Source organism: Schistocerca gregaria, chromosome 4 (genome assembly GCF_023897955.1).
Source record: "Schistocerca gregaria isolate iqSchGreg1 chromosome 4, iqSchGreg1.2, whole genome shotgun sequence".
Taxonomy (NCBI): Eukaryota; Metazoa; Arthropoda; class Insecta; order Orthoptera; family Acrididae; genus Schistocerca; species Schistocerca gregaria.
The window spans coordinates 198,751,026-198,764,279 of record NC_064923.1 but is presented as its reverse complement, the minus strand read 5'-3'; the positions used below and the strand labels follow the sequence as shown (position 1 = coordinate 198,764,279).

Here is a 13,254-nt window from a genome sequence, read left to right as displayed (position 1 = left end):
AGACTGCACTCTTTTCGTAGAATGCTACTGAGAAAATTTAGAGAACCAGCATTTGAAGGCGACTGCAGAATGGTTCTACTGCCATCAACATAAACATTAAATAAAGGAGAATGTAATACATTAACTGACAATGTCACTAGCAGAAGTGTTACATACCTGTTTGACGAATATTTTTTGATTTGATATCTTCCTCTGTTGTCTCCTCTCCAAATAGCAGCAACTGAATCATTGATTTTGATTTCTTCATTTGTCTCCTGGAAAAATATTACTATTTCAGAATGATGCTCAAACTTTTATTCAAATCAAGAACAGCAATTCTAGTGTTAGGCTGAAAGCTTTATTAGAACTAACTTTGTTTTGTGACAAAAACTGGTGGAAACAGCAAAAATTCCACTTTTGAGAAAATAATGCTATAGACATTAAGGTTGCTTGTAAGACATTCAGGTGATACAAAAAGAAAAAAAGAATAGATACACAAATGTATAAAATATATACAACCACAAAATAAATGGGAACACAACTACAGCCAAATTTCCATGTTGCTGATGTATTCTATCACCTTTTTGGTGGCATGCAAGAACTCAGACCAGTCACCAGAGAAGGCTGGCAATATACAATCTTGAACCATATGATTTACGGTTTGCCTATCAGCGCCATTATCTCACTTGGGTGAAGCTATTTTTTCCCATCTATATAGCGAGTATGCACATCTGCCACAGTCTGTACATATTCTATTTACAGTAGCTCAGATTTTGCAAGGCTTGTTGAAATCTAGGTGGTGTGGTGGCAACATAGGGTGTATTATGAAAGGCAGGGGATGTCTGCCTGATCCACTCCTCTTTCCAGCAATCACTTAGACATAACCCACTTTCATCCAAAATTGTTTCACTGTTTAGGGATGGGTGTCTAAAAGTGCAGTCTGGTTATTTCACTGTCGGGGACGTCTTGATGGATTTTTGAGTTCTCTAATGAGCGATCTCACTTGTCACAGCTGGGGTGATCAACACTGCTTAGTGTGGATAGCCAATAGGTTCATAGTCTGATTTAGTTGGATATTGGTGCGGCTAGTATGAATACTGTCGAACCAAATAAGTGCACAGTATTCCACCTCCAGATAAACTGAAGTTCGTAGAGCCTGAAAAGCTCCATTAAGTGACAGTGAGTTTCTGCAAGTTCTAATTTGGCAGTTGTGTTGAAGCTCAGTGATCCATTCAAGGCAACACCTGAATATTTTGCATGTTGATTGTGGTATAGTAGTTTGTTCTCAGAGCAGAGCCTAATTACTAAATTCTCTGCTTGCTACCTTGCTGTTGAGGTGGAATGTAGATACTTCTGTTTTTATGGTACTGGGTTGCAATCTCCAATGGCAAAAATATTTTCCATTACATTTTTCAGGTCCTTCATCAATATGTCCTCAGTGGCTTCCATGTGTTTACAACTTACTGTCAGGGTCAATTGTCGGCATATCCAAAGTTCTGTGAAGTTGTTTCAGGTCTATGAGCTATATGTAGGCTGAATAACATGGAAGCCAGAACAGATCCCTGTGGAAGGCCATTGTTCAGCTTCATCTGAGTGCTTGGTCTACTACCCACAGTCACTTGAATGCATCTATTAGAAAGCATAGTGCTCACTAGGTTGATGGTAATTTTACAGGTAGATCACTTTCACGAGCTTTAATATCACATCCTTTCTTCAAACTTGTGATGTATGCTGCTGTATAGCTGATGTTTTCAATTGTTTTTGGTAGCTTGTATGAATGTTGCTAATGATAGAAATTGATCTGAGCAGTTTCAGAAAGGATGAAACTGTGTCTTTTTCAATTGGTATATGTTTAACTATCTTACACCCAGGAAAAACAAATAATTCTCTACGAAGCTGTTCAGCATAATTTACAAACTTTTGGGAAAATTACTCTGTAACAGGATAAGCCCTGAGATATTACCTATAAGTGGATATATAATATGGATAACATGGAAATAATGGTCTCTTGGCAATTTCATTCCTTGAAGAGGTACTGTGATTTCTCCCAAGGTGGAGGGGACTGAGTGGTTGGTTTCTGCATTGCAGGCTGCTTTGACATTTTTGCATTCTCTTTTCACCTCGATTGTACACTTTGATCTAGTAGAGCTCTAGAGGTTGATATGATATGACAAACTATTTATAAATTTAATTGAAATGACTGCTCATAGCATCATCTGCACAAAATTGAAATGGCACACGATGCTCGCTTGCAGAATGGCATTTCTGATGCTACTTACAGTTTAAAGTCTCAATGAATTGGCACTGCTCAAAAGCAGAACATGTGTGTTAAGTACGAAGTAACGTTTTAAAAATAAATTGTGTTTTGGATTTTTGTCGTCATAAAATGGCTGTTAGCTGGAGGCAGTGAATGTGTTAAAGCATCAATGACCATCATTTTTGCATCACATGTCATTGCAACTAACATCAAATCAGGATTGGATACAAGTGAAAAACGTTAGGAGGAACAGTCAGAATAAAATTCCGACACACTGGAATATGAAAGTGGGAATGAAAGCACACAACTCATTGGTTAAGCTGCTTTCTCTCTTTCTCAGACAAGCTGTTTCGTTTGAACATATCACACATCTAAAAGTGGCAACTTCTCATGGTTTACAGAAACAGTTAACAGGTAAGTTCTAACACATCCAGTTACTCCTAGGAGAACACACGGCTTTTTTCTGTTTTCGTAGAGCAAATATACAGTACTACACAGTTCATTAGTAACTTTAAGTTTTCACATTTAAGTACAGTGTATTTATTCCCTAATATTGGACAGGAAATATAGTACTGTAACTATTTCATGTGTAGCTTACCCAAGTAGCAAAGATTTGTTTGATTTTTATGCTTTATTCAAAGTGAGTGTTTTGTTTATCATCAGTCTGGTCTATACATATGTATATTCCTGAATGGCACAAGAGCAAAATGAGGGATTGTCTGTTGCATCAGTTAAATCAAGATATACATTGTACATCTACATCTACAAAGATACTCTGCAAGCCACTGTACAGTGCATGGCAGAGGGTACCCTGTACAACTACTAGTCATTTTCCTAACTGTTCCACTTGGAAATAGAACGTGGGAAAAATGACTATGTATATGCCTCTGTACGCGCCCTAATTTCTCGTATCTTTTCTTCACGCTCCTTATACACAATGTATGTTGGCAGCAGTAGAATTGTGCGGCAGTAAGCTCCAAATGCCAATTCTCTAAATTTTCTCAATAGTATTTCTTGAAAACAATGTTCCCTTCCCTCCAGGAATTTCCATTTGAGTTCCCGAAGCACTTCCATGACACGTGTTGTTTAAACCTACTGGTAACAAATCTAGCAGCCTGGCTCTGAATTGCTTCAATGTCTTCCTTCAGTCCTAACTGGTATGGATCCCAAACACTCAAGCAGTACCCAAGAATATGTTTCACAAGCGTGCTATATGTGGTCTCCTTTACATGTGAACCACACTTCCCTAAAATTCTATCAATAAACCTAAGCTGACCATCTGCCTTCCTACCACAGTTTTCACATACTTGCTTCACCTCTTATTGCTTCGCAACCTTACACCCAAATATTAAAACAACTTGACTATCTCAAGCAGAACACTAGTAATACTGTATCTAAACATTATAGGTTTGTTCTTCCTACTCATCTACATTAACTTACAATTTTCCACATTTAGAGTTAGCTAACTTTTGTCACACCAACTAAGAAATTATGCCCAAGTCATCTTGTATCTGCCTAGACTCACTCCACTTCGATACCTTATCAAGCACCATAGCATCATCAACAAACAATTGCAGATTGCTGCCCAACCTGTCCGCCAAATCATTTATGTACATGGAGAACAACAGCAGGACCTATCACACTTCCCTGGTACACTCATGAGGACACCCTTGTCTCTGATGATCACTCACCGTTGAGGACAACATATTAGATTCTATTATTTAGGAAGTCTTTCAGACACACGCATATCTGTGAACTTATTCCATATGCGTGTACCTTCATTATCAGCCTGCAATGGGTCACCATGTCAAATGCTTTGCAGAAATCTAGAAATGTGAAATCTGCCTGTTGCCCTTCATCTATAGTTCTCAGCATATCATGTGAAAAAAGGGCACGCTGAGTTCCGCATGAGCGATGCTTTCTAAAACCATGCTGATTCACGGAAATAAGCTTCTCTGTCTCAAGCAAGCTTAATATATTTGAGCTGAGAATATGTTCAGAATTCTGCAGCAAACCAAAGTTAGTGATATTAGTGTGTAATTTTGCGGGTCTGTTCTTTTACGCTTCTTATATACTGGAGTCACCTGCACTTTTTTCCACTCACCTGGGACTTCGTGCTGGGCAAGAGATATCCATGATAAATGTAGGCTAGGTAAGGGGCCAATGCCGTGGAGTACTCTTTGTAAAACTGAACTGGAATTCCATCTGGACCTGGTGATTTACTTGCTTTTAAATCTTTCAGGTGTTTCTCTATGCCAGGTATGCTTATTTCTGTGGCGACCATACAAGAGTCTGTCCAACAATCACGTCATGGTATGTTTTCACAATTCTCCTGTGTGAACAATTTCTTGAACGTTAAATTTAAAACTACAGCTTTCTTTTTGCTCTCCTCAACTGCCACACCAGACTGGCCAACAAGTGGCTGGATGGAAGCCTTACATCACTTAATGATTTTACATACAGCCAGAATTTTCTTAGGTTCTCTGCAACACCTTCTGCTATGGATTGATGGTGGAAGTAGTTCTATACTTTGCACACACATCTTTTCATAGATGCACGAATCTCTACTAATCTTCACTTGTAGTCATTTGAGCATTCTCTTTTGGACAGAGTGCAAAGGCTTCTACTCCCTCAGTGTCTTCCGAATTCCATTATTAAAACATGGTAGATCTTTTCCATCCTACATCCACTTACTAAGAACAGAACTCTCCAGGGCACGATTTGCAATTTGCTTACTTCCCCTACATCTGTCTCACTGGAACTAAGTGATGTCAGTTCACTGTTTAAGTGACATTATGACAACTGCTTCTCTGTTTTATCTAGCAGATGCTCTCTCCTAGCCTTCTTGACTGAGTTGTGAAGTTTCATACTCATAGTTGCTATAACAATATCATGATCACTAATCCCGGTTTCTATACTGACATTGTTGATAAGGTTCAGCCCAATTGTAGCTACAAGGTCTTAACTGTTTCGACTGTGTGCGGGCTTGTGAGCTACCTGCTCAAGACTTTTTCTGAAAACTGTGTTCAAAAGTATTTCATTTGACTGTCTTCTGCCTGTAAATTTCATTCCTCTGAAGTTTCCTGCATTACACATTCAGGATTATGCAGCCAACCAGGTATTCATTGGCAACAGTGAAGAATGGCCTGCAGATTAAGAAAAGGTTCATGCTTGGTGTATCAGTCGATCTTGCTTCCAAAGTCAAACTAGTAGTAAACAATGTTTCTCTGTGTCAATGTGAACAGATGAAAACAGTCATTTAATATCTTTAACACACTGACTGTCACACACTTAGTGATGGAGGTTTCACTCACACAGCCTTTGGCACGAGGCTCTGCTGTGGCCACTGGTAGCCACACAGCAGTCAACATGTGAAATGAGGACATCAACTGACAGCTAAGAAAAATTCCATTTCCAACTGATAAAGCACAAATGTATACAGACAAGGATGAAACAGAAGGATTAAAGTGCCCAGAAATGACAAGGCCATTACATATGACCTACAAATTCCAACTGAATAGAGTCAGGAAAGTAACTTAATCTTCCCTCAGTCTCATACCAGTATTAGCCTTAAATGATTTAGGAAAATCGTGAGAAATCCAAGCTTTACAGTTTGAGTCTTCGCAATCTCACATAACGAAGACAAAATTCTGACCTTGTTCTTGATTTGATAGAGGAGAATTTATATCTTATTAATGCAGAACAAAATTGTAGCAAATGGTGGCACTGTGCTTCTCCAGTCTATTCTGAGTGAATACATACATATTCAGGCAAAAGTTTTAGTTATTTAAGTATGATTATCCCATCAAATTTTGGGAGAGCTTGCTTGCTGGATTGTACCAACATATAATCTGATTCAATCATTCACCCGAAGCAGTGGAGAAGATACATATAGTGCTTTATAAATGGCCTTTCATTTGCGTCTATACCTTACATCCAACTGTAATGCATGGCAGAGGGCATTTTACACTGTACCATATATTTCTTCCTGTTCCATTAACCTGTAAAGTATTGGAAGAATGACAGCTATAATTGTGTAACCTTAGATTTGCTATCCATATGGAAGTGATACATAAGGGGTTGTACAATATTCTTAAGACTTCTCATTTAATAACATCTCTTGAAACTTTATGGGTAAGCTTTTGTTGGATGTTCATAGTTATCTTATTACATTTCCCCTTTATCATAACAGTGAATTGCACCCACTCTACCTTTGAGTGAGCCTATGTGATTATTCCACTTCATATCACAGACTTACAAATTTTTATACCCAGATTTTGTATGACCTGCCCACAGTTGTAACCAACTGATATTGTAATCACATGGTCCTACATCTTTGCATTTAGTGAAAAATGCTATTTAATGTTTTACCAGATTTAAAGTAAATTGCCAATCATCACATGACTGAAATCTTATCAAGATGTGATTTAACACTCGTGTAATTTCATCCTTATAGTACTTCACTACATAAAACAATATCATACTGAAAAAGACTTAGATTGCTATTAATATGGTTTTTTAAAAACAGACCAAACAGCTTTACAAGACCAGATGAGAACTTGATGCAATATGCAACAAACTAACAAACACTGCCCATCCAGCATCAGACAAAGACCTGTACCCGGCTGGTAGCTACGCATTCATTTTTGTAGTCTATAATACATTGTGAGAATCCTGTATTTGTTCACCTAGTTTTATATTGGCAATATTATATTTGCCTTTCAACAATACAGAAGTCTGCATTTTCTATTCCTAGCCAACAATGTCCACAACAAACCGATAACTTTACTGAGGCCAGAGTAAGGTATGTAGTACCCAATTTATTTCACCACTAAACTTTCAGACACAGGTATGTGTAGTCACAGTTTATTAAAGTTAGTATCATCTTTGTCCAGTGGAACCTTCTTTATCCAGATTAAGTAGGACTAAGTCACCTGGAAAGCTGGAGGTGGAAAGGATGAGGACAGATGTAGGTGAGAGGAAGGGTGAGTGTGAGGTTAGTAACACATATTAACATCCTGACTGCCACACATTTGGAAATGTGGAGGTACTGTTGCTTGTTGGTGGGTTTGATGTGGACAGATGTGTGAAGCTGGCCATTGGACAAATGGAGGTCAACGTCAAGGAAAGTGGCATGGGATTTGTAGTAGGACCAGGTGAATCTGATGGAACCCAAGGAGTTGAGGTTGGAGAGGAAATTCTGGAGTTGTTCTTCACTGTGAGTCCAGATCATGAAGATGTCATCAATAAATATGTACCAAACTTTGGGTTGGCAGGCTTGGGTAACCAAGAAGGCTTCCTCTAAGCGACCCATAAATTGGTTGGCATACGAGGGGCCCATCCTGGTACCCATGGCTGTTCCCTTTAATTGTTGGTATGTCTGGCCTTCAAAAGTGAAGAAGTTGTGGGTCAGGATGAAGCTGGTTAAGGTGACGAGGAAAGAGGTTTTTGGTAGGGTGGCAGGTGATCGGCGTGAAAGGAGGTGCTCCATTGCAGCGAGGCCCTGGACGTGCGGGATATTTGTGTATAGGGAAGTGGCATCAATGGTTACAAGGATTGTTTCCGGGGGTAACAGACTGGGTACGGATTCCAGGCGTTCGAGAAAGTGGTTGGTGTCTTTGATGAAGGATGGGAGACTGCATGCAATGGGTTGAAGGTGTTTATCTATGTAGGCAGAGATACGTTCTGTGGGGGGCTTGGTAACCAGCTACAATGGGGCGGCCAGGATGTTTGGGTTTGTGAATTTTAGGAAGTACGTAGAAGGTAGGAGTGCGAGGTGTCGGTGGGGTCAGGATTTTGATGGGGTCAGGTGAAAGGTTTTGTAGGGGGCCTAAGGTTCTGAGGATTCCTTGAAGCTCCGCCTGGACATCAGGAATGGGATTACCTTGGCAAACTTTGTATGTAGAGTCATCTGAAAGCTGATGCAGTCCCTCAGCCACATACTCCCAACAATCAAGTACCACAGTCGTGGAACCCCTGTCAGCCGGAAGAATGATGATGGATCGATCGGTCAGCTTTCAGATCACGAATAGCCTGGGCTTCAGCTGTGATGATGTTGGAAGTAGGATTAAGGTTTTTCAAGAAAGATTGAGAGGGAAGTCTGGAAGTGAGAAATTCCTGGAAGGTTTGGAGAGAGTGATTTTGAGGAAGAGGAGGTGGGTCCCACTGTGATGGAGGACGGAACTGTTCCAGGCAGGGTTCAATTTGGATAGTGTCTTGGGGAGTTGGATCATTAGGAGTGGGATCAGGATTATTTTTCTTCGTGGCAAAGTGATATTTCCAGCAGAGACTACGAGTGTAGGTCAGTAAATCTTTGACAAGGGCAGTTTGGTTGAACCTGGGAGTGGGGCTAAAGGTGAGGCCTTTGGATAGGACAGAGGTTTCGGATTGGGAGAGGGGTTTGGAGGAAAGGTTAACAACTGAATTGGGGTGTTGAGGTTCCAGATTGTGTTGACTAGAATTTTGAGGTGTTGGGGGGAGTGGAGCTGAAAGTGGGAGATTGAGTAGATGGGAGAGACTGGGTCTGTGTGCAATAAGAGGAGGTTGAGGTTTGTTGGAAAGGTTGTGGAGGGTGAGTGAGTTGCCTTTCCGGTGGTGGGAAACCAGGAGATTGGATAGTTTTTTTGAGGTGGAGGGTGGCATGCTGTTCTAATTTGCGGTTGGCCTGTAGGAGGAAGCTATGTACAGCCGGTGTGGATGTGGGAGAGGAAAGATTGAGGACTTTGATTTGGGATAGGAGTTGACGGGTGTGTTCATTGGCCGAGTCGATGTATAGGTGAAGGATTAGGCGGGTGAGGGTTATGGATTGTGCTGTTTGGAACTGGTATAAGGACTGATGGAAAGAAGGATTGCAGCCTCTTTCCTGACGAAGCAGCCGCCGGTTGCGAAAGCTCGAAATTCTGTGTGTGTATTTGTGCGTTTTATTCATTGTGCCTATCTACCGGCGCTTTCCCGCTTGGTAAGTCTTGGAATCTTTGTTTTTAATATTTTTCCCATGTGGAAGTTTCTTTCTATTTTATTTACATCATTGACTATAATACCTTCCATATGTTGATGCAACCTACCCTGTCTGCAGTAGTAAAACAACATTTAGTGTATGCTGAGATCTGAAAACTAGTCACAGATCTGAAAACTAGTCACAGATCTGAAAACTAGTCACAGATCTGAAAACTAGTCACAGATCTGAAAACTAGTCACAGATCTGAAAACTAGTCACAGATCTGAAAACTAGTCACAGATCTGAAAACTAGTCACAGATCTGAAAACTAGTCACAGATCTGAAAACTAGTCACAGATCTGAAAACTAGTCACAGATCTGAAAACTAGTCACAGATCTGAAAACTAGTCACAGATCTGAAAACTAGTCACAGATCTGAAAACTAGTCACAGATCTGAAAACTAGTCACAGATCTGAAAACTAGTCACAGATCTGAAAACTAGTCACAGATCTGAAAACTAGTCACAGATCTGAAAACTAGTCACAGATCTGGGAAAATGTCACAGATCCTTCAGAAAACAGGTATTTTAACTCAAGATATTCTTTCTCCATGTTATGTAAAAAATAATACATCCAGTAACGACAGCTGTCTTAACATACCCTCTGCCACAAAATACATGGACACTAGCTGTGGGTAAACTTGACTGAATGTCAGTTTTATTTGGTATGTATTTTGTACACAAGATTTTGTTATGGTAAAATGTGAGGCAATATATTCAAAGTCAGATCAATTAGAAATTATCATGGTATCCATAATTAAAAAATATATTACACGAGATATGTCTAAAATTACTTGAGTTGAGAGAGAGGAGGGGGCTAGGCTGGGTGGAAAATGGATCAACATTTCAAAGCTTTATTACACAGAGAATCGAAGGAAGCATGCAAAGCACATAACTCAAAAAGCAGTTTAATCTTACACAAAACAAAGGCAATGTAGGCAACCTCATAAATACTTTAGTTTTATTTCAAGCTGTGTGTATGCATGAGTATGAGCATTATTTCACCATTTTGACAGATCTGTATAATAAAGAAAACAGCTGTCTTTGAATCTAAAAAATACAATAAAGGCACAAGCATTCACTATTGAAAATGTTTTGAGGAACTTATTCTGATTGTACATTTATTACATAAGAGTTATTTTGCTTGAAGCTGTTGTAAAAGCAAACATTTTCTTAAAACATTGGTTATTATTTTAGTTTCTTACACCAATATGATGTAAAATTTGAAGGCTGTTAGAATATAACTGAAAGCTATGACTTCTCCATCTTCAACAATGGTGAAAGTGACAAACCTAACCTATGAGAAACAGAGTTTAAACACAAGGAAATTTTGAATTTTTATTTTGCAATGTAGTTTATTCACGAAACAGAGGCAGGATTACTGCTGTAGTCTTACAACAGAATATTCTTGATGTTATAGTATCCTTAACGTTCTTCAGTGTTTTAGGATTGCCACTGAACAGGCTTTTCAGTACAGCAAAAGACTACTTTCATAATAACATCAATATCTTTCCCTCTAAACTTTATTATTACATATATGAAAAATCATGTCACATACAGGAACAGACAAAATAATAGAATCACTGTGACAATGTACACCTATTTATTAGGCCTTGTTTTTCATACTCGTCAGTGTTCTTTGTCTTACAATATCTCTGCAAGTGTTCTAAGCTGCCAGCACATTTGTTATGGTGGTATCTACAAAATCATACCATACACTGATAAACCAAAATATTATGACCACTTCCCACAACGATGTTTGATGCCACATGGTGGTGTTGCGGGCACGTGACATGGTAACAAAAGTATGTAAGCACTAGTATGTGCTGACACTGATGGGGGATCACCTCAGCAAAAATATGGTCTGCAAATCAGGAAATCCACTGAGATAAGCGACTAAGACATTGTTATTTCTTGCCTTTCTCAGACATTATGCCTGGTTTAACTGTGCGGTATATGTTACATTGCATTTAGGAACTTTCGGATAGTTGAACATGGCTCAATAATTATAGATTTCTGTAGTTTTATATATATATATATATATATATATATATATATATATATATATATATATATATATATGTTTGGAGTAGCCGTATTGCATTGATGTACTGGTGGATATTGTGTGGTATGACTCCTGTAGTTGATAGTATAATTGGTATAATGTCAACTTTATCCTGATGCCACATGTCCTTGGTGGAGGTGGTTACTGTTTAACGTCCCGTCGACAGCGAGGTCATTAGAGACGGAGTGCAAGCTCGGGTTAGGGAAGGATGGGAAAGGAAATCGGCCGTGCCCTTTCAAAGGAACCATCCCGGCATTTGCCTGAAACGATTTAGGGAAATCACGGAAGACCTATATAAGGATGGCTGGAGACGGGATTGAACCGTCATCCTCCCGAATGCGAGTCCAGTGTGCTAACCACTGCGCCACTTCGCTCGGTCACATGTCCTTGAGTTCCTCAGCCAGTTGGATGTATTTTTCAAATGTTTCTCCTGTTATCTTCTGTATATTTGTTGTATTGGGTATGGATATTTCGATTAGTTGTGCTAATATATAAAGGCATCTTTTTCCATTGCTTCTATGCTTCTTGTTTAGTGTGTTTTCCTTGACTATGCTATTTTTCTTACATTTGTCTGTTCCAAAATCCATATTTATATCATTGCTGAATACTTCTGTTATCTTTAGTAATTGGTTGAGTTGTTGCTGCCAGTACTTTTAGATCATCCATGTATAGCAAATGTGTGATTTTGTGTTGGTATGTTCCAGTAATATTATATCCATAATTTGTATTATTTATCATGTTGGATAGTGGATTCAGAGCAAGGCAGAACTGGAAAGGACTTAATGAGTCTCTCTGGTATATTCACACTTAATCTGTATTGGCTATGATGTGATATTTGAATTTGTTTGGATATTAAGTGTGGATTTCCAATTCTTCATTGCTGTGTTTAGGAACTGTATCAATTTAGGATCTACTTTGTAGATTTCCAGTATTTGTTGTAACCATGAGTGGGGTACACTATCAAAAGCTTTTTGGTAATCAATGTATGCGAAATTTAGCGACCTTTGTTTAGTTTTAGCTTGGTATGTCACCTTTGCATCTATTATCAGTTGCTCTTTACATCCTCATGCTCCTTTGCAGCAGCCTTTCTGTTCTTCATTTATAATTTTGTTCTGTGTTGCCATGTCTGCTTTATCTTTAGGTTTCAGATACGTTATTCCTTGTGTAAGTATATCAGGGACTGTGTATGTGTCTGCAATATAACTGTTAAATAATTTATATTAAAAACAAAGATTCCAAGACTTACCAAGCGGGAAAGCACCGGTAGAAAGGCACAATAAAATAACACACACACAAAATTACGAGCTGAAGCAGATGTCTGCTTGCGTGCGCGTGCGTGCGAGCGCGCGCACAATAAAATAACACACACAAAATTACGAGCTGAAGCAGATGTCTGCTTGCGTGCATGCGTGTGGGCGCGCGCTAGTATATACCTATCCTTTTTTCCCCCTTAAGGTAAGTCTTTCCGCTCCCGGGATTGGAGTGGTTCCTGACCCAAAAACCCACATCCTTTCATCTTTTCTTCTCCTTCCCTCATTCCTGATGAAGCAATCACCAGTTGCGAAAGCTCGTAATTTTGTGTGTGTGTGTGTGTGTGTGTGTGTGTGTGTGTGTGTGTGTGTGTGTGTGATTTTATTGTGCCTTTCTACCGGCACTTTCCCGCTTGGTAAGTCTTGGAATCTTTGTTTTTTAATATATTTTCCCATTTGGAAGTTTCTTTCTATTTTATTTACATTGTTAAATAATTTAGTTAGATTTGAATGTGTTGAGGTGAACTACTTTAGCCAGAAATTTGCTATTTTATCTTTTCCAGGGGCTTTCCAATTGTGCGTAGAATTAATTACTCGGCTAACTTCATGTTGCAAAATTATCATTTCAGGCATCTGTGGTATCATCTTGTATGTGTCTGTTTCTGTTTGTATCCACCGTGCATGCCTGTTATGTTGTTACCGGGTTT

The 13,254-nt window shown here is 39.1% G+C and overlaps 1 protein-coding gene across 1 annotated transcript in view; it reads right to left on the bottom strand.

The window, feature by feature from the left end:
• Positions 1–13,254, bottom strand: part of LOC126268141 (small G protein signaling modulator 3 homolog) — a 183,668-nt gene that overhangs the window by 81,753 nt on the left and 88,661 nt on the right. Inside the window, exon 10 of the mRNA XM_049973672.1 lies at positions 157–254. Coding sequence (XP_049829629.1) covers positions 157–254 — 98 coding nt within the window. The remainder of the gene's footprint in view (positions 1–156; positions 255–13,254) is intronic.